This window comes from Talaromyces rugulosus, chromosome I (genome assembly GCF_013368755.1).
Source record: "Talaromyces rugulosus chromosome I, complete sequence".
NCBI classification, from domain to species: Eukaryota; Fungi; Ascomycota; class Eurotiomycetes; order Eurotiales; family Trichocomaceae; genus Talaromyces; species Talaromyces rugulosus.
Window position 1 is genome coordinate 692,381 of NC_049561.1, and position 27,349 is coordinate 719,729.

Consider the following 27,349-nt stretch of genomic DNA (forward strand, 5'->3'; position numbering starts at 1 on the left):
TACTAATTAATCAATACGTAGCCATCACTTAATCAATTTGAACGCACCTTCAAATGTTGTTGAGATTGATACAATACTTGCAAAGTGTATCAATTGATTACTGGACCTCTACTGCATTGGCTGTTAGCAGTCAACATGAGCATGCATCCACTATTTTACATGATATCGGCCTCCCCACGATTTCCCACCTGTGACAGCAATACTAGTCAACTGACAACTGGCAATTGATACACACCGAACTGCAAGCAGGATTCGCTCGACGGCTCGTAATGTAACAGGATGATATCATCGGCTGCCGATCGCCAAGCCCGAAACACATGCCCGCCCCGTCGGCTAGTGGATTTAGTATCTCGCACGCCAGCTGAGCATACGAGAACTTCACTCCCTTCACTTTTGTCCCTTCATTCGATGAGTTGTGCTTGTTGTCGCGCTTGAGATAGAACCCCATCGACCGCCGCCAGGTCATGGAAGAGAACACCCTCCGTCCACCGACTGATGATGGCTCGAATTAACCTCCACCTGTACGGGCTGGCTGTCTTTGCCGCCGTGACCCTGGTCTACGTCTTCCTATCCCGACCTTTTTCCTTCACCCCCCGCGTCGCCGACCTCACCTATGGTCGCCTGCGTGACGTCCGAGACGATCGATTCCCTCGCTATGCGATTGCGACTTTTCTGAGCGAATCTTCTTCTCCCGGCGACAGTCTGGCCGAGGACTACTATTTTACATCCGCTCGTATTCTCGCATACCAGGTGCTGCACGACGGCCGCACCAAATCCAACCACACAAACATCCCCTTCTTGGTGCTGGTCACCGATGAAGTGAGCGATGCCAAGCGCGAGCGGCTGCAGCGCGACGGCGCCCAGGTCATCCACGGCGAAGATATCCCGCTGAACCGCTGGACCAGCACGGGTGCGACGCACTGGAATAATCAGTTCAACAAGCTGCGTCTGCTGGGCATGACCCAGTACGACCGCATTCTCTTTCTCGACGCAGATACCATCCTGACCCGTCCGATTGACGGGATCTTTAACGAGCCCCAGTCCCAAGTTGCCGCTCCGTCGCTGCTGGTCGAGCGACCAAAGCAGATCCGCTGGGACGAGGGCCAGCCGCCCGCCGAATACGTCTTTGCAGCGCGGTCGGACAATGGCCTCACCGGGCAGCGCGAGCATCCGTTTCCGCCAAAGGAGACGGACGAGTTTAGCGCTGCGTTCTGGCTGGCAGCGCCGTCCGTGGAGTTGTATCAGTACTTTTTGAACGTGATGACCCAGTACCCGCGCTTCGACCCCAAGACGATGGACCAGGCTCTTTTGAATTACGCCTTTCGTCGCGACGGCACGATGCCGTGGCAAGAGCTGAACTACACATGGAGTGCGTCGTGGCCGAGCACGAGCGATCTCAACGGTGGCGTGGCCTCGCTACATGACCGACTCTGGACCATGGGGCCAGATTCGCTGAAAGACCGCTGGTGGGCGCTGAAGAAGAAGATGGAGGCTGTTATGACGTAGTGGCTGTTGATTTGCACATATACCAATTTGATAGATCGTTTGATAGATACCGATACCGATACCACTAGTCTGCTGCACATTTATACCTGCTCGTTTATACTTATATACACACTGAAATCTGACACTTGAAATATATTTACCATGCTCATTTACATTGAAACGTTGATCCTGCAGATATGATTAATACATATCTACGTTATTAATTAATCGTAGTACAAACGTGCATACATCATTTGATGTCACATGAAGATAAATACTTACCTCTTTGGTAACTTTCATTTATAATGCGAATAGATTCTTAGGGCTAAACAACTAGGTTACGTCAATAGTTATAGCCCGCCGAGCGGGAGCGGAGGCGGGGGGGCGGAGCGGGCAGCAGCGGAGCGGAATGGTATACCACTTGTGGTCCTGGCCTAGCAGTTCCAGAAGAACCCGGCATATATAAGAGTACAAGAAAAGTCATGATTCCACTGTTGTCAAAGATTTTTCCAACAATCTACAAATCCAAAGCCTCAATTTAACTCTCTTCCCCCATGGCAGCTGTCACCAAGTCCTGGTTCATTACCGGTGCATCGTCCGGACTTGGTCTGGAAATGGCTCTTTCAGCACTCCGTGCAGGCCATCGCGTCATAGGAACAGGGCGTGATATCCAACGTGCCGCGGTAAATCATCCCGAATTCGAAACCCTGGGCGGTCAATGGCTGCAGCTAGACCTGAGCCAGCCCAGTGCCAAAGAAGTGATAGAGCAGACCTTGGCTCAAGAAGATGCAGGGCTCAAACCAACCGAGAAACGCCATTGGGTGATTGTGAATAACGCGGGGAGTAGCTTGCTTGGGGCGGTGGAGGATATGAGCGAGAATCAAATCACTGCATATCTCCAATTCAACATCTATGGACCTATTCGAGTCTGGAAAGCGGCATTGCCAATACTTCGTCAGCACCGACAGGGTACCCTTATAACAATATCCTCTATTTTCGGGTTTGTCAGCAAATCCGAACATATGATGTACAGTGCCTGCAAGGCTGCAACCGAGTCGCTGACCGAATCCTATGCTGACCTGCTTTCTCCTCTGGGAATCCGTGTTTTGCTCGTGGAGCCAGGCGGTTTCCGTACAAAATTTGCAGCAAATGCCAGCCAGGCGGACTTGGGAATAACCGATGATTACGCAGAGAAGATTGAGGCATGGACTTGTATTGTCAATTCGGCCGCCAAAGATGAGACAATTGTGAGCGGTGATCCGGAGAAATTTGGAGAAAGAATGTTGCAGGCAGTGGATGGACTAGGTCTTTTTGAAAGATTATGGGCCAATCACGAGGGTGGAAAGGCACTTCGTGTACAGCTGGGGTCAGACTCTTATGAGCTTTTTGGCGCAAGATTAGGAGAGCTGAGCAAGGTTCATGCGGAGACGGCGGTTGTAGCAAAATCGACGGATGTTCATTCTTGACATCGTTATAGAGTACTTTTTTTAGGAGCTGCTATATCAATAGTTTTGTAACTGAAGATATTGTTAAGGTATCTTATACCATTACTACTACTAAGCCTGAACTTCTGACCCTTGAACGGTCTGTACGCCATTAATTCACTTCACTACTGTTTATTAATATTTTAAATATTATTGTTGTTGTTGGTTACACAAAATTTATCAATCAAGAGGCGACTCGTTCCCGATTACATCAATTACTCTATTGATAGACTTCTACGACTGTTCCAAACATTTGAAAGCGCCTTACTAGGAATTGGTGATTATCCGTCCTATTTCCGGTTGACATCCATCTTTCAAATCTTACTGTGTCGACATCCGAAGCGGACTTGAGTAAGGCTAGAGCGGGCACAAGCGGACTGGGCGGCGGACACAAATAAAATGCCTGTGGTCAATGACAAATGCGCCCAGACATTCTTATTAATGAAGCAGTTCTTCGTAGATAAAAAGAGTATTTCTCAATTAATCATTGCATTGAATCATCTTTACACACTTCTTATTAATTGATCTCATCAAGATGACAGACCCTACCAACCCCTACAAACACCTCTATGAAAATCCCAATGGCGTCGGTGATCAGCGGCCAACGGCACTTCAAATAGTTCGAGACCAAGGTGTTGTAGGCACCTACGCTGGTAAGGTTGCTTTAGTGACTGGTGGGACAAACGGCATCGGCCTTGAAACAGCTCGAGCTCTGCATGCTACCGGGGTGGACGTCTTCATCACCGCCCGTGATGCTACCAAGGGCGACAAGGTCCGCCAGGACATCCTTTCCACATCAGAAGGCAAAGGGTGTTTCAAGATCATCATGATGGACATGGATTCGCTCGAATCGGTTCGAAATGCCGCCAAAAGCTTTTTGAACCAGAGCGACAAGTTGAACATTCTCATCAACAATGCTGGTATATTACCCTGATCTTTAGTTGGCACATATTCAAATACTTACGATGCATCATCTACTAGGTATAATGGGCACGCCTTACAGTCTCACCAAGGACGGATTTGAACGGCAATTTGGGGTTAATCATCTCGCCCACTTTTTGCTGACCAACTTGTTACTTCCGGTGTTGGAGCGCAGCGCAACGGCCAAACTTGCTTCCCGCGTGGTAAACGTTTCATCCTCATCCCATAGACATGCAGTGGTCAGTTGGGAACACTTCAATTCACATCCGATCATATACAACGGAGAGGTTGCCTACGGTCAGAGCAAGACCGCAAACATCTGGATGTCAAATTACTTGGATCGGGTCTACGGTCCGCGCGGGGTTCATAGTCTGTCTCTCGGGCCTGGGGGCATCTGGACTGGTCTTTTGGCTTATACACCTCCGGACCTGGTTGCGGCGTTCAAGGAATCCCCAGAAATAGCGCCCAATATGCAGAGCGCTGAGCAGGGTGCCGCGACGACTTTATGGGCAGCGGTTGGAAAGGGTTGGGAGGGTAGAGGAGGTGAATACCTGCATGATTGCAGAATAGCCCCCCCAGAGACTGGCGATTTGTACTCTGTCATGAGTTCTTTTGCAGCGCCATGGGTTCGTGGTCGAGAGGGAGATGAGGATAGACTTTGGGAGATGAGTGAGAAGTTGGTGGGTGTTGAGTCTCATAACACGTCTCATTAAGCAATCGAGCGTAGGCCGCTTGGTTATGCTAGACACAATTCAAGACTACCAGTGAAGTTTCGGTATGGGCAATTCTATCATTATTCACGTTTGATAATATTGAATGTAACTACATGTATCCGTGATATTACTTGCTCCCTGAAATGCTATTTGGGGCCCATGTAGGGAGATGGTTAGAATATAGCCTTATATGTTTCTACAAGTCTATATTAATTAGCCGGAAAAATAAATCTTGCCAGCCTGAGAAGTGAGCTATGACTTAGGTAATTAGTAATAAAATATTTGAACATTCTTTATAATATTAATTATTGGAGGCTGTAATGGTCATGGCAGGGCGGACTGCAAGAGCGGGCATAAGTGGGGCGGAGCGGAATAGAGCGGACGTTTTACAAATGGCGTATTGAACACTAGGTTAACACACGAGTCATTCCTATTTCTTACTACGAGGCAAAGTGCTTTCTCTAAATATCAGCAGCTCGATATTCTTGCTAGTGACGAAGAATAACGGAAATACGGTGTCTAGTACTTCAACGGGCTTATAACATTAGGGTTAGGGTTAGGGTAATCCGACGCCAGTTTGCCAAGACGGAATTGCCCCACCACAGTGACCAATAAACGACAGTCTGAAGCCCCACCGTATAAAGACGTCTGTCATTGTTATTTTGTCATTACATTCATACATATCCAAGCCAACTCCATTCACGCCTAGCCTAAAAAAGGGCTTGTGCAGTAAAGCAGAACTGCGTGGCTCTAGGGGTGATTTATTCCAGCGTCGACGTAGGCGACTCGCTCCTATGGCGGCCGTTAATCTAGACGTGGATCTCGCTCACCACTCATGTTTACACTGCCGGTATGCTTCATTCGTTCTAATGGTTTTTAAAGAAGGGTCCTCATATTCGGCTAACTAGAAACTTGAAACGGAAATGCTCGCGCGAGCTTCCTTCCTGCTCCCTTGTGGGTCACGCCATTCTTATTAACGAACATGACTAAAAAAATTTACTACTAGTGCATTCGTCTTAGAAAACGTTGCACTTATGAATCTTCGAAATCTGCAGTGTTCTCGAGATCACCTCAGGATGAAACCCAGGATGATTTGCCCGAGCAGTCTCTTCTTTTTCATCTCCTGCCTTCTTCACTTGCCCACCACCCCTCCATCATCCCTGCTCGGACTTTTCTAGATTCGGAATCGTCGTCTCCTACTCCTATAAATGTATACCCGCATGTTACCATACCGGAAAAGGTGTTGGGTATGTTAGGCTCCAGGCATGAGATGCACTCTGTCTACGTGCGATATTTTTCCGTATTGCATAAATGGCTGCCTATTCTCAGCCAGAAAGACACCAGTGAGGATATTATTGATATTGGACCGAGATCCAAGATTTCATTGGTCCTCCTGGCACTGGCAATGAAATTATTGACAAGTGCACTGAAGCCAGGGGAGCAGGCTATGTCACCACTATACCAAGAAACAAAAAACTTGGCAAGTAGAATCGAAAGCTGTGGTCTAATTACGCTTCAGCTTGTCCAATCCATAGTGCTATTGTCGGTCTATGAGATTGGCCATGCCATATACCCTGCCGCATATCTCAGTGTGTCACAAGCAGCGCGTCTCGGAACTCTTTTGGGTTTTCACAACAGAATGAAACTGCAAATTTTCACCAAACCAGACACCTGGACACTTCGCGAGCAAGAAAGAAGAACGTGGTGGGCGACGCTGCTCTTAGATTGGTAAGTTCAAAAAGCGATCTTGAAAAAGGAAGAGAGTATCTTATGATAATTTCTGAAGCTTCGTGCACCTCGGCATCTCCGGCTTGCCGCTGGCTTCACCAACACCCCACAATGGAGAATTGCTCCCATGTGCCGAGCAGTCTTGGGAAAGTGGCTCGGTCGGTTTCAACCAGCCACTGTTTCTACAAAACTTGCCCGCTGATGCACAGATGGGCTCTTTTGCTGCTACTTGTCAATCTGCACACCTTCTCGGATCTGTTATACGCCACCGTGACCAGACTGACATTGACGACCGTGGACTCGTCTTGTCCGAAGCCCACCAGCTGCATCGTGCATTACATACACTAAACCTTTATCTGAGGAGACTTTGCTTTGTCGACCAAGTAGCTTTGGAAAAGAGCCATTTTACTGCTTTTGCTCTTTGCTGCTCGGCTCGTTTCGTTCTCTACGAGATATATGCATGCAACGAGCATTACCCTTCTAGTGGTCCTAGAATACCCGAAGAAATCGCAATGCAGCAGTTCTCACTTGAGGGGATAAGTAAGAGTATAGATGACGTTTATTTGCTGACTGAGCATATTCTTCGCTTTGCTTCAGTTTCTGACCAAGACAGCGTCTCACGCCTTAGTCCGCTATTTTGCCACTGCCTTTATCAGTCTATATCTGAATGCGCCTGGCTGTATCGAGAAGAAAAGGGTCTGCACAGGGCTGCACAACTGAAAACATTGATACAGGGCCTGGAAACACTGGGCACGTGTTGGAAGGTCGTCGGTATGATATGTGCATAAATGATAAGAGTTTAATGCTAATTCGTGTCCAGGTCACTATATGTCTATTCTTGAGGAAGAAAACGCACTTGCTGTCGTGGCCGATGAAACCATGACATATGAAGAGGATGCCCGCCTTTCCTATTAAGCATCTATACAGTTTACCTATGTGCAGATATAGATTGGTATTATGAATTATTATCTATTGTTAATTCAATATGGTCTACATAAATAACCTCATTTGATCACACGAGTCGATTTGGCACCTCCTCTCCCCCCAGCACTTTCAACAGCGTATCCACGACCGCAACACCGCTCGCACTCTGGTTCTCCTTTGTGCTGGCGCCCACATGCGGCGTCATAATCACATTGTCACAAGCCAACAGCCCATCACCATACTTCTCCAACGTCGCCGGCTCAACATCCGACGCATCGAGCCCGGCGCCAGCAATTTCCTCCGCGCGCAAGGCTTCCAGCAGCGCCTTTTCATCCACAATCCCGCCACGCGCACAGTTCAGCAGGATAGCCTCGTTCTTCATCGTCTTCAATTGCTCAGCTCCAATCATGCCCCTGGTCGATGTAGTCAGTGGCACGTGCAGCGAGACCACGTCAGAGGTAGCCAACAACTCATCGAGCTGATGCACTCTGGTATGCGCAATACTGCCCGTCCAGGTATCCTCCGGCGCATACGGATCAAACGCAATAACAGTGCCCTCCATTGCACCGAGCCACTTGCGCGCCACCACGCGGCCGATATTGCCCATGCCGATAATGCCAATGGTCTTCTTGAACAGGCTACGGCCGAGCATTTTGGAGCGCACAATCTTCTCGCCGGCGCGCGCGCGACGGTCCAGCTCAGGCACGCGGCGGGCGAGCGAGAGCATCAGCGCAAGGGCGAGTTCGGCGACGGCTTCGCTGTTCATGGCGGGTGTGTTGAAGACCTGGATGTTGTGCTGCTTGGCGGCGTCGAGGTCGATGTTGTCGACGCCGACTCCCTGCTTCAGAATGTATTTCAGCTGCTTGGCGGCCGCAATGTCAGCCTGTGAGATGCGCGAGTCTGAGCGGATCACCAGCGCCACTGCATCTTCGCGCCATTGTTCTCTGGCTGGGTCGGTGGGTAGGATGGTTGATAGGTTGGGCGAGGAGAGCAGTTTGGCGATGGCGTCGGGGTGGTAGGGGTCTAGCACGTAGACCTTGGTCGCCATTTTTTTGTGTATATTATTTGCTGTTTGATATGCATATAATTGTATGCTAGTCTGTGCTATTTAATTGTGGTTGTGTATACATTGTTGATGTCGTCACCTGATCGGAAATCTTCCGTGCGGGGTGCCCGTCCGTGGACTCGACATCGGAGTTCTGCCGGTCAATACTCGTCAATATCAGTCTGGATTGTGGATATTGTATGCTCTGTACGTATGTTGGCTAAAGCTTCACGGGAGTTTTTCGGAGAAAGAAGGGTTAGAAAAAAAAAGTCTGGCATTTATTCGGGAAGCGGTCATGTGATGATTTCAAATATTCTGACAGAAGGGATTGTGTTTTTACCCTTTTTGTTACTGAATATAAAATCTCTACTATTTTCTTAAACAGCAAGTGGCTTTGAAACTGATTCCATAAAGTCTCTTCCATTCATCATGAATTCAACCAAAATCCGTCCTAGCTGTCGTCGAGACCAGGCACAGAACAATTCATTTCAAGGCAGAACAAATAATACAAAGAAACCACTAGCTATCTTAGTCTAGCGGTTTAATACTCTTCTTATCAAGCAATAACATTGAACCTGATATGTAAATATAGAACGTTATTTGCTTATGTTGTGCATACGAGCTATTCCGCTTCGGTCTGACGGCGTGTTGCTCTCCGCAGCCACGATTGATTTCCACGTCAACTGGTACATCAATTGACCCTCTCAACAAACCCCGGAAAGTCCAGATCATGTAATCATCATTATTAATAGTCCGAGTCAGGTCGGACGGAGTCTTACCGGTGCGTGCGGGGATGCGGAGAATCTTGTTCCGTATACGGAGTACTCCATCACTACATGACAGAGGAATTATGGACGTGGTCAAGCTGAATTGATATTGTAGTGACAAATAGTTTTGTGATTAAACTGCAATATTAGAATGCCAAGCTATGCTGTAGATAACATATACGGAGAATTGGTAAAATAAAAAATGTACTTAGTAGAAAAGATAAAGAAATCAAGTGATAAATCGGAACATCACATTCCGGTCCGCTTCTTCGCTCACATCAATAACCACGTTCGGATCTGGCTTGCCGTACTTTTCGTCACGGTAGCGGTTGATGCGCTCGAGGATGCAGTGATTTGTCAACGAGAGCACGGCTGTGGCCACACACATGGCAAAACAGACCCAGTGGCCCTTGCGGAACTGAGGGCCGTCGGTTGACGGGAAGAAGAAGCTGCCGGCGATCGAGCCCAGATTGCCAATGGACGTGTAGATGCCCATGCCGATGGCCCGTTTGGTTTCGTTGCCAAAATTGTTGGCTGTCCAGGCGTGGGTGGGTGGGTAGGTCGAGTAGACGCAGGCGACCGCAATACACTGTTGTTCTGTTAGTTGTTTTTGTTGTTGAAAATTTCAGAATGTACATACCACCATTGCGTACTTGGCATGTAGTTGGTCCTCGCCCAGAGTCGCGAGGCAGATGTAGGCAACGCCGGCGAGGGTCGAGAGAGCAACCATGTGCAGGCCGCGGTCACGGAATCGATCAGACGAGTACGAAGTAAGCAACATCAGGCCAAAGGCGCATGCGTACGGGGGGACTGTCATCAAGTTTGCGCTGGACGACGAGTGATATCCGAGATCTATCTGTGTTAGTAACTTTCACTGGTTGAAAAAAAAAAAAAAGGAAACGCACTCTGAATCAAAGTCGGTAAGAAACCGGAGATGGAGGAAAGCAGCGCCGCTGTTGGGACGTAGATAGAAGCTAGGTTGCATGTCAGCAAACACCCCCATATATAAAAGATACAACGCACCCTGCATATACACCTTCCAGTCCGTCAGCGTCCAGAGGGCGTGCTTCCACTGGATCTTGCCAGCCCGGTCGTAGGCATCCCGGTGATAGCGCGCTACGGCGACTTCGTTCTGCTGCTCGTTGAAGCGCGAGTTCTTCAGCGGGCGGTCGGGCAGACACCACAGACAGAATAGGCCGAGCAGGAAACCGGGGATGCCCTCGATGACGAACAGCAGTCTCCAGTTCTGCACGTGCGAGTTGATATGGCCGACACCATAGGCGATGAGACCGCCAAACGCACTGTATTTGTTAGTCGACGTTTTTTCAAAACCGAAAGAAAGAAATACCCAGCGACGGCGGTCGGACCAAGGAACCAAAACACTCGCATGCCCATCTCGTCGCGGCGATACCACAGGCTCAGATAATACACAATGCCAGTGCCAAACAGTCCCTCAAACACACCCATCATAATGCGGCAGACGAGAAGACCAGCTTCGTTGAATGCCACTGTCTGAAGCACGCACACCACACACCACGAACAGACGGAGAAGGCGATCCACTAGGCGAGAGTTAAAAAAAGATACAGCTATTATACCCAATGACAGGGGGAAACATACCTTGGACGGAGGAAAGATTCGGTATCCCAGACAGCCCGGGACCTGAAACAGCACCAGGCCGACGTAAAAGATCATGACAACGGTCTGCCACTGCACCGAGGAGAGCGATGTGGTACCGGAACCAACGCCATTATCAGAGGTGTCGTGGCCGCTCGAAATGCCCAGGAGTTTTGCGTTCTACTCGAAAGTCCAAGTCAGAGCAAGTCACCAATTGACTGAAATGCATATATAAAACAAAACGTACGGCAATGTTTCCGCGATCAATGTACTCGAAAAAGTACAGTGCGGAGATGACGGGCAAGATGATAGTGTCGAGCTTCCACAAGTAGGCGCGCTCGCGGGCGCGAGATTCAGGCGAGTCATTCAACACCTCGAGCGCATTCCGGTGCACATCGTCCGGGGCAATCTCAGCCTGTTCAGTGCTCTTTTCGCGGTCGTCGGTGGATGACGAGGCGGCCGTTGCGGGCGCGATCTTCTCCGAGTCGGAGGGCATCGAGAGGATGGGCGAAATATCAGAGCAAGAATCTATGTATATGTATATGTATAAAAGTATGTATGGAGAAGAAGCTGAAAAGGCACGTCAAGAACGAAACATGCTGGAAAGGGGGGGGTATAATAATAATGATGGTTGAAGCTAATGCACGCAACGAGGAAAATAAGGGAGAAGGAGCTCGATCGGCTAAGGCTGACTGGAGCAACGATCATCATCGACACACGCGTGCCAAGCTGCACGTCGTACTAGCCATAGTAGCACTGATCGACCCATGGGTTGTCAGGCGGCCCCGGATTTCCAGAGATGGGCTTGAAACAAGCTCTGAATTCCACTACTCCGGTACTCGGAAGTATGAAGACTCCTGAATAATGCTGTGGTCTGGATAGGACTGAGACAGAGTGCTGACTTGTTGTGAAGAAAAGCGCCTGTCGCGGTAACGCGCCGCCGTGATTGGGTCTGCCCGCTGACTAAGGCGGGGCCCGGACATCGCCCACGGAAAGTGGCCGCGGAACGCGTCTTCCCGGACTTCTTCCTCTTTTTTTCTGGGCTTTCAACATACGAACTATTATCATCATATATTATTATTATTATTATCATGTCTTATAACTAGTTACGGAGTATCCTTATCACGACCAAAGCAAAGAACTTGCCGAGGCTAGTCTTAGTCTCTCGTCGCGTTTAACTTCCCCTCCTTCTCCTCGGACACGCGACTAAAACCTACCCTTTTCGCCCCTCTTCACTTAAGATCTGTTCGCCATTTTAGGCGCTGGCTGCTTTTTTTTTGCTGGCCTCTCTGCTCAGTGGAGATCAGCCGATGAAAATCCCCGGATATGTTGTGCGCCTGTGCTGGGCCTGAACTTTCCAGATCCACAGCCTCAACGCCCTCACGGAACTTTGCCGGCAAACCCCATTATACAACTGCACGTGGAGAGAGCAGAAGAGAGAGAGAGAGACAAGAGTCAGAGAAAGTATATTCCGGTATTCGGGATCACTAGTTATGAGACTATTAGTAGTAGCATAGGAAGCGGCTGCTACCGCGAGATTCTTTTTTTCCCACCATCTCCGTCGCTAGTATATATACTCTATACATATTCCCGCCAAATATCTAATCCACATTTTACAGCCAAGAGACTTCTCCTTTTCGTCCCCTTTGTCCTCTCCTCTTCCTCTTCCTCTTCCTATTCACCCTCTTTCTTGTCGCAACCATGACCGCTGCCCGGAGCCCAGTAGGTCAGCCGTCGAGCAGCGGCCAGACCGGCGCTGACCTCGCCTCTATACTGCCTGCTGGCTCCTGGGACTCGCATGTCCATGTCGTCGACGAGGTAAGAAAATATCCTAACAGGCAAGGCAACCCCAGACTAATCGTGACAGGAACGATATGCCTTCCATCCAGATCATCTCTTTCGCCCCAAGAAAGCCAGTCTAGACGACCTGCTCGCCTTTGAAAAGACACTGGGCGTCTCCCATGTCTGTCTAGTCCAGGTGTCTGTCTACAAGACCGACAACAGACTGCTGGTCGACACCCTGCGCGAGCTGCGTGGCCAAGCGCGCGGCGTCGTCGTTATCGACCCGGACACCATCACCGATGCCGAGCTGGACGAGATGCATGCCGTTGGCGTGCGAGCCGTGCGTCTAAACATCAAGACCGGCGGCCAGACCCTTGCGCGCGAGTATTTCTGTGATCTCTTACAAAAATATGCCCGCCGATTGCGCCCTCGCAACTGGGCCATCCAGATCTACCTCAGTCTGCCCCAGTTCAAACTCATTGCCGACGAGATCCCCAAGCTGAGCAATGCCGAGGGCACCGTGCCCGTCGTCATCGACCACCTGGGCCATCCCGACCAGTCTCGCCCTGTGTCTGAGCAAGAAGGATACTCCGAGTTGATGGGTGCCCTGCGTCGGAAAGAAATTTACTTGAAGCTCAGTGCAACCTATCGCTTCCCCAATCTGCCCGCGTTGGGTACGTACGCCAAAGAGGTCATTCGTACGGCCCCAACACAGATCGTCTGGGCCAGTGACTGGCCACACACGGGCTCAATTGAATATAACCCCGGTGGAAACCGCAAGATCCACCAAGACTATCGACGCGTGGATGACGTGGGATATGTTAAACAGTGTATAGACTGGTGTGACGGTAACGAAGATTTGATCCGTCAAATCTGGGTGGAGAACCCCCGAAGACTCTGGCAATATAATGAGCCAATCGAGCAAAAATTATGACTATAAGGTTGTTTCCATGTCTGTTTCTTCTTCTTCTTTTTCTCTCTTGTTTTTCCAGCTCTACTGCTCTTTAATGCATTAGAAGGAGCATTTGGTAAGTCTACTCCTGGAATGAATTGGTGAAAGTTGCAAAGTATGGCTGATTCGACGATAGCATACCATAGTCACCGGCAGCCATGCCTTCCATGGATAGGAAAGGAAATGTGGGAATCGAGGGGTCCATGACGGGGTGTGCCTGGATGTAACTTGGTATCATCACTGGGTTTGATGTTGGCATAGTCGGCGATAGGTTGCGTCGGATGATGTCAATGCTCTGTTGGATGCCAGGGCATGATACCTTGGCGCATTCCAGCGCTTCCAGGAACATTTCTATACGCTCGCGGTCGCCTGAAAATCCATCCTTTAGGTCTTCCATCACAATTGTCGCTGCTGTATAGATGCAATACGACATCAAATATGGGATTCGGTTAAATCCAAAGGTGTTTCCATACCCCACAACGATTGATTCGACTGCTTGAGACGCTTGACGGCAATTGGTACGGCAGTCAGGCGCGCTCCGGAACGGGCGATGCAGAAGAATGATGCTTGTGTGGTAGAAAATACTATGCCGATCAGCATATTTGTCAAATATTTTATAAAAACACAAACAAAATAAAATAAAACTCACTTCAACGAAATTATATGAGGTGGCGGTAGAATTGCTGGTATATTACTAGTGTCGATTCGGAGATGTGCCGGCAGAGTAACCCACCACAGCTCTAGCTGGTGACGTATGTTCCGCACCAACGTGCCGACATTCTCCGGTTTCCTGCCGGAGTAGAGACCGAGGATAATGTCATTGATAATCACACTCAGTCTACAGAGGCTAATGAAACACGAGACCGTGTAGCACGGCGTCTCTGGATAGTTTTTCAGCGAGTCGCCATCGGCTCCGTAGTAAGGCTGCCATAGCTCATGTTCCGCAAAGTCATCCACTATTCCTATCAGTACAACACCTTCAAACAAAAGCTTAGGACATACATAGTGTTAGATCGACCATGGGAGGCTCTCGTAGTGCAGGCATTCTGCCAAGATACAAACTCATCGCCCTAGCATCGATTAGTGAAGGCTTTTTTTAAGGGGAAAAAAAAAAAAAAAAACTTACTTGTCCCAGGAAAAGCACGACCACGCCAGTCGTTTCCGTATTTCTCGGTCTTCGGCACTACATGTCGTCGGGTCGGTCTTGTTAAATAGACCCAAGTCAATAGCCATGCGAAAGGCAATCCCGCTGTACAACCATCCTTGGGAGACGGCGCCCTGGCCAACTTGACGGGCACTAAGTTGCAACAGTGCTTGGACGGTAGGGATTGAAATGTTGTCCTGTATTTGCTCCCCCAAAAGAAGATGCACCCGCATCAGCAATTGCGCCGCCAGTTCTTTTTTGGTGAATCGCGTTGAGTGACAACACATTACGCTCAGCAAGAGCTGAGAAAAGTATTTGCCGCCAGATCCCATGTCACCTACAGACAGTCAATATATCGGTGGGGAAAGAAGGTGGCATCTTTTGAAGCTTACGCATGAAAGCAGGCCGATATATAAACATAAACACCGGATGAATCCATGTCCAGTGCGTGTTGAGCAACTGATCGACGAGTTCCCTAGGAATATCGACTCGCAAGGCGGCATTGCCCAATGAGATTTCTTCCATGCGTCGAGAATGAAGGGCACTCGTGACCAAATTCGTTCGTGCCTCGCTTTTTTCGTACTCGGAAGAATGGTCTGCATCTACTTCGGAGAAGGGATGTTCCAATGCTGAGGTAGATCCGTAGTATATATACTAGTAAAATTATCCGGTCAGAAGGGCGCTCAGGACGACTGAATTTGCTTGTACCTACCCGGCCATTCGCATCCACGTTGAGATCCGGGAGCTCGGGAGCTGGCCCTTGAGCCTCGACAGAATTTGACGTCGACTCTGGGCTCACTGGTGAGGGAGCAAGCTTGGGCGCTGGTGTTTCGGCGCTGTCGATGACGGAACGCGAGTCGCTAACGAGGAGTTCGAGCTCTTGCAAACGCTTTGCCATCCATGTGATCTGGGACATGGGCGGGGCTTTGTCGTAGCAGCATTCATCGTGGTAGGCCTGGCATATCAAACACGAGGGTTGACCGCCATCGCAGCGGGTCTGTTGGCAAGTTTAGCATAAATTGATTTTTTCTCGCAGCAAGCTGTCCAGGCCAACCGACCTTTCTTCTCCGACAATTGGCGCATGTCAAGATATAACCGGAGCGACGATGGCGTTTTCTAGCGGTGGCGCTCGAGGACACGGAACTGAGCCGGTCGCGCGGGCTGAGGGTTGGTCGCGAGGCCATTGTCTGTGAAAAATGCGTTGTTTGAAGCTGCGATACCCAGGTGATGGCCAGAACAGGTGGGTAGTGGGAGCATTAAAGACGGGGTTGAATTAAGATTATTGCTCCCTGAGTCGGGAAGTTTGGAAGGAAGTGAGCAGCCAGCGAGTCGGCAAAGCACCCACAACGGGTAACGTTCCTCAGAGCAGACACAGACGGGCGACCCCACCTCGACGAAAACATGGGCAGGCGTTTGCAGTGGGTGAGCCGAGAGCGGCGAGCACGAAGCGCAGTACGTACTAATAATAAGAACGCAGCCAGTGGATCATTGTGACGACGGGCATTGACTGTGAGTCTGTGAGTACTGAATACTCGGGGACTCGGGACGGCGGATCGGAAGACTGCTGGCGTAGCGTGTGTGGCCTGGGAGCAGCGAAAAGCAAGCAGGGAGGGGGCGAAAAAGCGCAATATTCAAGGATGGCTAGTCCAAGGCTAGTTCTCAGTTGATCGTGCGGTCAGCCACCGTTGCTTTTCGGAGCGAGACCTGGGCTCGTTTTTTCGCGTCCGGACAGCCCGGCCGTGGTGATCTGCAGCCCACCCAGGGCGCAAGTACCCCAGAGTATGGCGATTGGCGATAAAGTGGGACGGCCCTCGCAGATCTTGATATGGGCTATGCCAATAGACAGGGTAGAGGGTGAGGGAGGTGAGAGAGATGAGAGAGATGCGATGGGATGAAGCAAAACAGGGGAGGTGCAGGAACGAGACGAATTGGCGCAACAAAGGGAAAACTTCTTTGTGTTCTCTGCGCCTTCCGCCTGCTGCACTTCGAACGCGTGCGGCAGGAGCTCCCTTCCCAATCGGGCAAGACTCGTGGTGGCTTCCCAGCCAATCACGGGGACTGCATCCGGGACCACCCAGTAGAGTTTGCGCTAGGAGCGGGACGGGAAAGGCGGCTCTTGGCGCGCGCTGATTGGGCGGCTCATTAATCAGTTGTTACTATATTCCGCCTCGCTGGAATTTGGATTTGGCCAGGCCAACTAACTTTTGACATTTCAAATTATACGCCGTCTAGATTTCAAAGCAGCCCAAGCCGAAACCGCTTTGCACGTGCCTGCTCTTAGGCTGGTTCCACTGTTTTGGTTCGTGTGCTCCCTTCAAGTTCGTAGTACGTAGTAGTACTGGTCTTACGTACCCAGGGCCCGGGTCCACTGGCGTGGCGTTCAATCTGCTCAAGAACGCCGATCTTGGGCATGAAAAACGTCAGCAGAGGCGTACAGAGTATGCCATACGGAGGAAGGCTGAGTCAATCGATCTGATGTACAGGGTACTAGATTGTTTGTTTCCCTTCCCTTTTCGAGTACGTAGTAGATGTCCGCCAACACCGCCAACCCCGGTCAGGATAATCATCCTGCATCAGCCTTAGGGACGGCAATCATAATTATACGATTTATTATTTTTGGGGTAAACCCAATCAGGCTGCACGCAGGTGGTCTTACGCAGCGTTACTAATTAGAGCCTCGCGGGCGACGGCTAATTACTAAATTAGAACGCCGGCGAAACCGAGATACATCAACCAGTTAACGACTAGGCGATCGGCAAAGCATCATGCCCTATTTGGGTGTTGATATGGCCTCCTTTTCTGAGTTTTTCACTCTCCTTTTTTTTTTGTGCGCACAACTTTGAACCTTGAACTTTCACAATGCAGCCACGGCTCATCGGGGGCTGTTTTTTTTTTTTTTTGAATTTCGTATTCGGTCTTAGCTGCATGGTACAGCTTCATTCAGCCCTGGACTATGGAGCATGTTGCCTCGATAATATTAATTGAGATGGACCATGGGTGCATATGCGCACCCTTTTTCGTAGACCGGCCTCACGGGATTATCCGGATGCGCCATTTGTGCAATGACGCATAACGGAAAAACTATTATAGGTAGGCATGCCCTTGCATCGCATCATAGCAGACCGGTGGTATAGGCCGGGGTGCGTCAATGTTATATCCGCAACAGGCGCCAAATGCCGATGTTGGGTGGCTAGTAGATGTTTCATGCGACAAGTTTAGAACTTTGTTTTGCAGCCCAACCTGCGGCATTTTTCTCTTGCATCCAAAGAAAAACACGAGCACTGGTTTTACCAAGTGTTGGTGGTACGTATATGTAGGAGAGAACCCCTCACTCGGAATCCCCCTCCCGGGGAGAAGCCCGGTGGCGCTTTTACCCCGCGTACCTATAGAACACTATACCCATGTAGATGTGTTAGATGTCTATCGACTTCATTTGCGTGCGTGCAAAGAAAAAGACGCACGCAAACCAAAAACAAGAACCATGTCTGCTTCTTACAGACCGTACGACGGAAAGCTCGGAATCGTGACCGGTGGCTCCCGGGGTGTGTATCTGTATCAAGCTATTGGATAACGATACAGACTAACAACCCCAGGCATCGGCGAAGCAGTCACCAGGCGTCTGGCCGCCAAAGGCTGTAACCTGCTGCTCATATACACCTCGGACTCGTCCAGGGCGCTCACCGAAGGCATCGCCGCCGAGCTGACAGCCGCCCACAGCATCCGCGTGTCTCACGTCCAAGCCGACTTGAACGAGCCCGTCACAGCCACGCCCAAGATTGTCGATGCCGCCAAGGCATTCTACAAATCCTACCACCCAAACTCGCCCAAGGAGCTTCAGATCGACATTCTAATCAACAATGCCGGAGTCGGCTCGAACCAGCTCTTAAACGATCCCGTCAAGGGCGCCATTGACGTGACAGAGTATACGCGCGTGTACAACGTCAACGTGCTGGCGCCGCTGCTCCTTACGCAGGCGGCCGCACCGTACCTGCCGACAGACCGCTCAGGCCGCATTGTGAATGTATCCAGTGTGTCGTCGTCGATTGGCTACGAGGGACAGTCGGTATACGCAGGAACCAAGGCCGCGCTGGAGGCGATGACGCGCTGCTGGAGCCGCGAGCTGTACGACAAGGCAACCGTCAACGCAGTAAACCCTGGTCCCGCATGGGGTGACATGTACGCGCAAGCTGGGGAGAAGTTTTGGAAGATCAACCAGCCGTACGTCGACGCGGCGCCGCTGGCGGCGTACGATGGCGAGCAGGACGTGCTCAAGGCTGCGGGCGACGATGCCGAGCGCTTCGACAAGACCGTGCGGCAAGGGATGGGCAGTCGTCGACCGGGCTTCACCAGCGAGATTGCTGGCACTATTGACATGTTGTGCACCGAAGAGAGTGGCTGGACGACGGGTAGCGTGGTGTGCGCGAATGGAGGAATGAAGATGTCTATTGCGTAGGATATCCCAAGAATATAGTACATATCGTCATCCATCACTATAATCCCAGCAAATATCGTCAAATATTCTACAGCTTCTTGCTGGCCCACCAGATGCCCATAATGCAGCTCCAGTTACCGCTCCACCAGGCCGCTGACCGGAGGTAGCTCAGCGATTTATCTTCGATAGAGTAGTATGCCAAGGCATACGCCACACGGCTTGCCGAGTACCAGACGCCGATGAGATCGATCGTTTCCGTGTCGACTTTGGCGACATTTGCCAGGATGACTACTACTTTATCAGCAATCTCAATCAATCAACATCGAAAGAAAGAAACATACTGGCAGCCGCAAAAAAGGCAAACCCCTCGACGGCATTCTCATGCGCTGACTGCAACCGCGTCATACGGTCAAGCTGACGGCGCGTGATCTTGCCCTCGCTGACCGCGCGCTCGCCGTACTTGGCCAAGTCGTGGCGTGGATTGCGATTGTCGTCGATGCCAGCGCGCGCCTTGGCCGGACGTGTCGACAGCACGCCGTATGCGAAGAACCAGTGCGCCAGCAGGAAGCCTGCGCTGTGGTTGACGCCGGTGTTGATGCCGAAGGTGGAGAGGATCGAGCTCCTGCGATCTGATTAGGTTCTGAAATTACTGGGAACTGGGAACTGGAACCTGATACTTGCATTTTGAATGTTTGGTTTTGGTTCAGGAATTGGTTCAAATTGGTTCCAATGGAAGAAAGAAAGGTTCAGGGCCAGGTTTACATATAAGGTTATCAATCTGTCGGGGGCATCGCCAAATCGGGCAAGTGCGGATCAACAGCCTCGGCTTATCGACTGCGGATCCCAACATTTTGGACACTTCCCAGATCCATTTCTGAATTGGAGATTATGTCCTTGAGAAATCCCTGTCAGCCAATTGTTTCTGCCCATTCCCGCCTTGTGATCTACGCCATGGATCTACGTGGTATATAAAATGTCCATGTGATCTCAATTGATTGACCGCATCTATGTACATGAAAGCAAGCTCAGGGGTATCCAGTATATACAACATTTTGAAAACGAAACAGCAACAATAAGCAACAATCAACACTTCACATCTCCTCTCCCCACCTCGCTCCACTCCCGACGCTTCAAGCGCAAGTGCAGCGTGCTCGCCGCCGTCACCAGGCATCCCACCAGGCACACCCCGGCCACCACGCCCAGCTGTGAGGGCGACAGGCCAGTGGCCTCTACCCACGACTCCTTTAGATCAAAGACTGTCGTGTGTCCTAGTTCGTTGCCATTTCGATCCAGCGCCGCAATGCGGAACTGTGTGTTGCGGTCAAACAGATGTGTGTCGATCGCTGTTTCAAACCCCGTCTTCCGAAACCGCCCGACTCCGTGGAACTCTGGTAATTCGGATAGAGCCTCTGGACTCGAGTGCAACTGAGCCTGCACCTGCCACTCGGTCACCTCGGTGGCTCCGTTCCAGTGGGCGAAGATCTTGCCCCCAGTCGCCAACGCAACAGGCTTCGTCAGCGGTTTACCAGTCCATGGACCTTTTGAGATCTGCGACGGACCACCGTGTTTGCCGCTCAAAAGGTGAGACCTGCCAAACCGTACATCACAGAGGGTGGTCCCATCTGCATTGAATTCAGTGTATCCGGCGTCGCCACCCCAGCCGACAAAAACATTGCCGGTATCCTCGAGGAGCTGCATGCTGCCCTCGAACCGCGTCCGAATCCCCTCGGGGTTGCTATATGTTTGCCGCACTTTGGCGAATCGGTTGGGAACATCCAGCTGGATGAGCATGCCGCGGCTTTCTGAGGGCAGACTTCTCGGGTGATGGTCTCCGTCGCTCTCGAGCACCGTCAACGTGTCGTTATCATGCCACCGCGCCGCGTGTGGCCACTTGAATTGCACTATGGGCCGCTCGCCGAAATCTAAGAAGCTGTTTCCCTTTCCGCCCAAGTTCCACAACACCTCGCCGGTGGACCGCTCGATGCAGCTGACCGTGTGCGTGTGGCCGGCGGAGATGATATAGTTCCCTACCGCATCTTGGTCGACGTTGTTGATATGAAAATAGTCGAAAGGGTGGTGCTCGGTGCCCTCTCCCTGCTCGAACCTCTTGTAGGTATGTGCCACAGGCACGTGCTCCGAGGAACGCCACTCGAAGATAAGCTTGCCACTGGCGATATCAATCTCCTGGAAGACGCCGTCGAAAATCCAGCCGTCCTGCGGCCCGCCCACAGACGAGAGATCGGCCCGTCGTTTGTCGTGTGCCGTGATCAGCGCCGTGTCACGACTGGTGATTGTGAAGTCGTGCGGGTGGCCGTAGATGTCGCCGACTGGGGAGACAACGTAGCGTTCGTTGTAGCTCGAGTCCAGCTATCAACGAGTCAGTCAGACCAAAATACACCCATCCTCGCAAGAATAGTCTCTTACCATATAATAATATCCCGGCCCAAAAGGCTTCCCGGCCCAGTACGTCAGGTAGTCCTGTTGGCGATATCTCTGCACGCGAAAGTTCTGGGTGGCCGCCGAGCTTTGCGCGGCCCAGACCAACTCGCCGAGATTGTTCAGAATCATAGGCGAGCGGCCACCAGGGGTGAAAAAGATGTACTCGGGCTCACACCGGGCATCTGATCGGAGAGATTCTAGGAGAGGCAACTCTAGATCAAAGGAGACGTAACGGCGCATAGACGAGGATAGCCTGAGATCCGACCAGGACAGCTCGGATGGATGTCGCCACAAGTCCTGCAGACGCTTCATGTCGAGGCCATGATAATGGCCTCTGGACAGGAAGAGTATCGACAAGAAAAATCCTATGATAATTCCTCTGATGAGCGCCGCTCTCTGCCAGGGTCTGGGCAGACCGTGCGGGGGTTGCTGTTGCACAGGTCCCTTTTGGGACAAATACGTCGGGGCGGTCATGTCTGGACAGTATATTCTATCCCCAAGATAACGAGACCCAATAAACCATGGTCATCGGATGTAGTACTGCAAAAACAGCAGAGAAAGAACCAAAGAAAGAAACGGGGTGACTGTCGGCTTATGTATCGCAGCAGATAAGGTGCATACGCGGCAGCCCAGTCAGAGCCACCATCACGCCCGCCAAGACCACGCGGCGCCAAGCCAATGCGTCGTCATCATCTCTTCTGGGAAGAGCCCACGGCGATCATTCTCTATTTTCTTTAAACCACGGCACGAAATGAAGCAATTTTCGTTAATAAGAAGATTATTATTCAGAATAAAACAGTCTTGCTTGATATCCCCGCCCGTCTCCATCTCCTTGTTGCCTGGGGGGCTGATTTGGCAGTCTATGACCCTCACAAAAGCCATTCCGGACATCCGAAAGCGGGACCTACAGGCTATAGCAACCCCGTTAAGTCCGAATAAATATTGAATTTGCAACCGGTTTTACATGGCATAACGTCCAAATCCGGTCTTGTCTCGTCTGGACCGAACTGTCCAATTGATAGTTCCCATTTAGAGTCTCGGCACTCTCGGCATGCATATACTTTAGACCATTTGGTACTTACTACATGCGGAGTTAACGTTTTGCCGTCTATAGTTCCGTGGGCCGTGGTGTCAAGTGGTTGGTTTAAGGTTCAATGTCCATCACCGAGTTCAAGTGTGTAGGACAATGGTTATGCTGTAGCCTAGAAGCAATATGAGGTCTCATTACATATTGCCAAGATTATTGTGATATTTATCCACTCTGAAAAAATAGAAGGATGTTTCCTGCAATGCTGCCCAGTCCATAGGGAACTGGCAAAATCAGGGTTATTGCCTCACGTGATTCTACAATTTCGACCGATTTCTCTTGCATTATTTTGACTATATAGAAACTGCTGACCTAAATATACAGAGTTTGTGAATAGTAAGTACATAGACTCGCCCCAATCGTGTCTAAAACATCCCTTCAACTCAAACAAGTGACCATTTCCCAGACAATTTCTACCCCACGAGTTTTCACATTCACTCCGATTCATATCCCTGCTCCGCCGACACTCGCGCTTGTTGCATCTTTCGCATCATCTCGGCCGCCTCGAATGCATACTTGCACTTCACCCTAAGCGCCGCACCGTACCGATACATCACCAGAGGAAAAGGCATGCAGACCAGTGTCAAAAACGCCGGGATTGAGCTTGCCCAATGAATCCCCAGTTTGTCATACATCTGGGTAGTGAACAGGGGAAACACGGCACCGACGATGGAGCGGAAGATGGCGGCCGCGGCCAGAACCGAGGCGGCATATATGGTGTACGAATCAATCAGGTAGTTGATTACAGGCAGGATGACAAGCACGCAGCCAAACCCAAAGGGCGCCGAGAGGACAATGCTGACAGACCAGTGGATGCTAGGGTAATTCGTCCATGCAAAGGCGAACATGCCAACCGGCAAGGCTACACCACCTACAATGGCTGGAGGCAAACGAGATTCCGCCGTTGCTGTCTTGGACCGAGACAGCTTCATGTACCGTCCGTTGTTGTCATAGATGGCATACACCACCCCCAGGATGATTCCAACAGTGATTCCCATGAAGGAGAGGCCCCCAATACCCTCGCTCCATCCGCGGCCTTCATTATAGACAATAGGCATAGCGCCCATAAACATGTAGACCGTTCCATAAATAATGGCCATATAGAGCGAGGCTACCAGGACAATGGGTTCTCGAAAGAGCAAAACCCAAGGCCGCACCAGGGCTCGCTGAAAGACTTCGGATGGCTTCTTTTTGCCCTGGCCCTTTTCAAGAACACTGATATAAACCATTCCATCGGCCATTGAAAGGCTGCTGGCTTTCCTGGTTAGCAGCACGGGTCCATAGGTCTCAGGAACAAAGACGGTGCCGAGAATACCTATCACCCCTATAAAAATACAGCAAACCCCCTGGACCCATCTCCACCCGATGTTTTCAGAAACAAACCCGCCAATGACAGGGCCCAGGACAGGACCGAGAAAAGGCGCGACACAGTAAATCGTCATGGCAAGTCCTCTTTGAGCAGGAGGGAACAGATCCGCGATAGCACCGCCAGAATTGACTAGCGGTGACCCGCCGAACGTGCCTGCGAATAGTCGTAAGACGAGGAGCGTTGCAACGTTTTGGCTGCCGGCCGAACCCCCTAAGAAAGCCACCATGGCGACATGTGATATTATCCAGAGAATTCGTCTTCCGTAGAGCTCGGATCTGATAGCAACCTGGTTAGATATGGAAATTAACTTTGTCGCGGGCAAAGATACTCACTAAGAAAAGGTATATTGTTAGCTCATGATCAAAAAGGTACCTTAACCAAGCAGGAAACATTCTTACCAAGGGACCCCAAACAGCAGGACCGATTGCAAAGCCAAGCACAAACAAGGACAGACCGAGAATAAAAACCTCGTTACCAATATCGAAATCTTGAAAGACTTCGTTGGCAGACACAGAGTAGGCCGAAGACGTGAGCGTGACGGCAAAGACAGACAATGTCACAATGGTCGTGACAAACCACTTTCGGAGCTGAGACCAATTCATCGGATTTTCGGGATCGTCGCTTTGGAACTCGACCACGAAAGGATCTTCCTCAGTGCCGTGGCCATCGTAAGGCTGGCTTTTTTCAACCTCTCCAGGGTCAGTTGCTGTTTTGGATTCGGGGAGCTGAGCCATTTCAGCTGTAGAAGAAAGGAAAGAAAATAAATACAGCTGGAATGATTACTTCAATCACAGCTCGTAGTCCATCGCTTTAAGTAATTCATTTTGTTACTATACAAAGACGGAATGGCATTTCATTGGCTGCGAGGCAGGATGTAGTTCATGGCGCGGATCGTGACCTCATTGGTCAAAGACTATAAAGTGGGCCTCTGCATTTGTCAGACATACAAATGTATAGCCAATCACAGACCTTTCCGTCGTGGAGTCACGTACAGGCGGAGCGCACTGTGATTGGCCCAATTGCGGCCTTCGCGTGCCTGCCGTCTGTGAGTTCTTAAGCAGTCTTGAGATCTTGAGATAACTCTCTAAGCTTCTGATGCTGGAAACACCATGGAAACGAGTCTTCAGCATGGCCAGAATCGATACAATCAGATAAGCCCCTTGCGTAGGCAGCGATTGAGAGTCTCAAACGCTTGCCAGGGCTGTCGGCTGAGAAAGGCCAAATGCGACGGGCGTCGTCCTGGTATTCTTGCTCTCCCACTCCAGTATTCTCATGAGACTGATACATGTCCTGTTTGCAGCATGTGGTAGATGCCAGGGAAGAAGGGAGACGTGTACGTATAGCCGGGATTCTGTCGCCGCAGGGCAACATGTCCATGCCCAGCGCCAGTCACTGGCTACACACATATCACCAATTCGCAGACCTGTTTCTTTGCCAATCTCGCCTCCAGCAGCACGATCCCCTCCGCTCGAGGCGAAAATTGATACAGCATCAATAATAGCGACACCACCAGGAAGTGGAGAGTCTTCTATATCGGAACCCCCAGATAAAAGCCAAGATCCAAATCAGGGTCAGGATCAGACGTACTACACCGCTCATGGGCGGTTTGCTAGCGAAGTTATAGCTACAATCGATGTTAGAACGGGGATAGCCCCTGCTTCTACTTCAAACCTTGTCCCGTTCGTGGATGCGCCCTTGTTTGGAGAACTAGACCTGGATTCCCCGCAAAATGCAATAGGGTCGTCCATGGAATTACCTTCGCGTGCATATGCCGATAGCCTTGTCGCTATATACTGGCAACATCCCGAGCCCGTGGAGCCAATATTAGACCGAGAACGTTTTTTACGCAGCTACGATGCGTTATACACTAGCCCTGATGCTTTTACTCACACTGATCGTGAAATCTGGCTCTGCATACTTAATATTGTCTTTGCTCTCGCAGTACAGATATATGAATTAACCCCTCTGAAAAGACGGCAAGAAGAGGCAAATCGTTATTTTCAACGCGCCTGGGCAGTTCTTCGTCCCGAGACCATTCTTTGGAAGCCTGGGTCGATCGAGCTGGTGCAGTGCTTGATGCTCATGAACCGATACCTCCACTGCACGAATAACCAACACAAGACATGGATTACGGCGGGTTTGGCCATAAGAATTGCACAGAGTATGTGTTTTAATCTCCCAGAAGGATCCAAAGATTCTTCTAATGACAGGCGGTTGAAACAACGAGTATGGGCTAGCTGTGTTGCCCTAGACAGGTAAGTTTGACCACTGACAATGAAATTGGTTGCTGCGATTCCTGACTAGGTTAGATGCGTTTCTTGGTCCCTCGGTAGGACATTGGCGCCGTCCCTTATTCTATTACCGAATAGCGTTGACTCCATGTCTCTAACCGGCAACTACCAACAAGACAAGGATGCTGAGCGTCTTAGACGGGGGTTGGAGTTTCATGAAATTGGAAATCAGATTCAACTGGCACAAACACAGACCAGGCTCGGCGTAGCTGCCAAGTTGGGACTCCCACGCTTGTATCAACAAGAGGAGTACCACGCTGTAGCTGTGCAGTTGGATACATCCCTCAACAAGTGGGAAAAAAGCCTTCCTACCCATCTGAAGCGGCAGAATCTTGCCAGTATCGTCGACAAAGAGTCTCGAACAAAAGGATATTTGCTTCATCTTCGGTAGGCACGCCATCATGATTCCCTTTTCTTTCACATCCTTCAGTCTCAAGTCGATGAATGCTGCGTTTCACACCAATTATACACCATGCTGATCCAATTCCTAGTATTGTTCACTCCCGAATCTTCCTGTATAGACCCATGCTCGCACGCTTCTATTCTTTAAAGTCTCGTGTAGTAACAGCCGAGACATTTGAACCCCCCAGCTTGAGCGATCGACTTCTCCGACAATGGGCCGGAATGTGCGTCGAGGCAGCACAAAGGGCCGCGTCATTAATCATCGAGACACTTGAACCAGACGAGCCAATTGGTATCATACCATGGTGGTACCGAATTTTCTATCTACACATCGCCGGGATCAACTTCCTAGCAGCCATGTTTGACCCGGACCTGTTTACAGAGTCGGTATCACAATCCTGGAACGACGTCATGTCCGCCTTGCGCGCGCATGAGCACCTGAGTACATACGTTTCACAATGCATCCGAACATTTGAAACGCTTTCGACGAGAATCCTTCATCTTCAGACGCGACATGCAAATCCCGATCCCAGCGGCGATTTCCCGTATGACGAGGGGATTTCTGGCTCATTATTTGACGACCTTTTCCAAAACCTGGGCTCTGACTTTGACAACTTTCTCTTTGGCGCGGATGATTCATTAAGTGCTGTCGCAGAAAAGCCATGAATGAGTTATTTCCCAGACAAAGCTTGTGGAATCGTTGTTGCCCTCATACCTAATCTCCATATCCCAGTTCTATAAGAAAAGGGGCCAGATTCTTCAGATGCTT

At 50.4% G+C, this 27,349-nt stretch overlaps 12 protein-coding genes across 12 annotated transcripts; 7 read left to right on the forward strand and 5 right to left on the reverse strand.

Annotated features, from left to right (window-relative positions):
- Window positions 1–495: 495 nt before the first annotated feature.
- On the forward strand, window positions 496–1,506 carry TRUGW13939_00213 (uncharacterized protein; the record flags this gene model as incomplete). The annotated part of the gene is made up of 1 exon (XM_035483423.1): window positions 496–1,506. The coding sequence occupies one exon, from the start codon at window positions 496–498 to the stop codon at window positions 1,504–1,506; it is 1,011 nt and encodes a 336-aa protein (XP_035339316.1).
- Window positions 1,507–2,039: 533 nt separating this feature from the next.
- TRUGW13939_00214 (uncharacterized protein) lies at window positions 2,040–2,951 on the forward strand (the record flags this gene model as incomplete). Its single annotated transcript, XM_035483424.1, has 1 exon — window positions 2,040–2,951. One exon carries the CDS (start codon window positions 2,040–2,042, stop codon window positions 2,949–2,951), a length of 912 nt encoding a protein of 303 aa, XP_035339317.1.
- A 553-nt stretch (window positions 2,952–3,504) lies between these two features.
- Window positions 3,505–4,603, forward strand: TRUGW13939_00215 (uncharacterized protein; the record flags this gene model as incomplete). The annotated part of the gene is made up of 2 exons (XM_035483425.1): window positions 3,505–3,889; window positions 3,951–4,603. The coding sequence occupies 2 exons, from the start codon at window positions 3,505–3,507 to the stop codon at window positions 4,601–4,603; spliced, it is 1,038 nt and encodes a 345-aa protein (XP_035339318.1).
- A 794-nt stretch (window positions 4,604–5,397) lies between these two features.
- TRUGW13939_00216 (uncharacterized protein) lies at window positions 5,398–7,246 on the forward strand (the record flags this gene model as incomplete). Its single annotated transcript, XM_035483426.1, has 5 exons — window positions 5,398–5,453; window positions 5,512–5,557; window positions 5,610–6,331; window positions 6,390–7,102; window positions 7,152–7,246. The coding sequence occupies 5 exons, from the start codon at window positions 5,398–5,400 to the stop codon at window positions 7,244–7,246; spliced, it is 1,632 nt and encodes a 543-aa protein (XP_035339319.1).
- Window positions 7,247–7,343: 97 nt separating this feature from the next.
- TRUGW13939_00217 (uncharacterized protein) lies at window positions 7,344–8,303 on the reverse strand (the record flags this gene model as incomplete). The annotated part of the gene is made up of 1 exon (XM_035483427.1): window positions 7,344–8,303. One exon carries the CDS (start codon window positions 8,301–8,303, stop codon window positions 7,344–7,346), a length of 960 nt encoding a protein of 319 aa, XP_035339320.1.
- Window positions 8,304–9,296: 993 nt separating this feature from the next.
- TRUGW13939_00218 (uncharacterized protein) lies at window positions 9,297–11,178 on the reverse strand (the record flags this gene model as incomplete). The annotated part of the gene is made up of 7 exons (XM_035483428.1): window positions 9,297–9,656; window positions 9,708–9,919; window positions 9,973–10,041; window positions 10,091–10,368; window positions 10,416–10,627; window positions 10,686–10,862; window positions 10,930–11,178. 7 exons carry the CDS (start codon window positions 11,176–11,178, stop codon window positions 9,297–9,299), a joined length of 1,557 nt encoding a protein of 518 aa, XP_035339321.1.
- Window positions 11,179–12,383: 1,205 nt separating this feature from the next.
- Window positions 12,384–13,398, forward strand: TRUGW13939_00219 (uncharacterized protein; the record flags this gene model as incomplete). Its single annotated transcript, XM_035483429.1, has 2 exons — window positions 12,384–12,500; window positions 12,550–13,398. The coding sequence occupies 2 exons, from the start codon at window positions 12,384–12,386 to the stop codon at window positions 13,396–13,398; spliced, it is 966 nt and encodes a 321-aa protein (XP_035339322.1).
- A 100-nt stretch (window positions 13,399–13,498) lies between these two features.
- On the reverse strand, window positions 13,499–15,744 carry TRUGW13939_00220 (uncharacterized protein; the record flags this gene model as incomplete). The annotated part of the gene is made up of 7 exons (XM_035483430.1): window positions 13,499–14,000; window positions 14,066–14,372; window positions 14,419–14,486; window positions 14,543–14,897; window positions 14,953–15,214; window positions 15,273–15,557; window positions 15,619–15,744. The coding sequence occupies 7 exons, from the start codon at window positions 15,742–15,744 to the stop codon at window positions 13,499–13,501; spliced, it is 1,905 nt and encodes a 634-aa protein (XP_035339323.1).
- Window positions 15,745–18,041: 2,297 nt separating this feature from the next.
- Window positions 18,042–19,013, forward strand: TRUGW13939_00221 (uncharacterized protein; the record flags this gene model as incomplete). Its single annotated transcript, XM_035483431.1, has 2 exons — window positions 18,042–18,102; window positions 18,154–19,013. 2 exons carry the CDS (start codon window positions 18,042–18,044, stop codon window positions 19,011–19,013), a joined length of 921 nt encoding a protein of 306 aa, XP_035339324.1.
- Window positions 19,014–19,080: 67 nt separating this feature from the next.
- Window positions 19,081–21,905, reverse strand: TRUGW13939_00222 (uncharacterized protein; the record flags this gene model as incomplete). Its single annotated transcript, XM_035483432.1, has 4 exons — window positions 19,081–19,280; window positions 19,334–19,614; window positions 20,113–21,359; window positions 21,417–21,905. The coding sequence occupies 4 exons, from the start codon at window positions 21,903–21,905 to the stop codon at window positions 19,081–19,083; spliced, it is 2,217 nt and encodes a 738-aa protein (XP_035339325.1).
- Window positions 21,906–22,952: 1,047 nt separating this feature from the next.
- TRUGW13939_00223 (uncharacterized protein) lies at window positions 22,953–24,621 on the reverse strand (the record flags this gene model as incomplete). The annotated part of the gene is made up of 2 exons (XM_035483433.1): window positions 22,953–24,173; window positions 24,220–24,621. 2 exons carry the CDS (start codon window positions 24,619–24,621, stop codon window positions 22,953–22,955), a joined length of 1,623 nt encoding a protein of 540 aa, XP_035339326.1.
- A 566-nt stretch (window positions 24,622–25,187) lies between these two features.
- TRUGW13939_00224 (uncharacterized protein) lies at window positions 25,188–27,246 on the forward strand (the record flags this gene model as incomplete). Its single annotated transcript, XM_035483434.1, has 4 exons — window positions 25,188–25,220; window positions 25,271–26,142; window positions 26,197–26,565; window positions 26,700–27,246. Coding segments are annotated over 4 exons (1,821 nt in total), but the record flags the coding sequence as incomplete, so codon positions are not given.
- Between the last annotated feature and the right edge of the window lie 103 nt (window positions 27,247–27,349).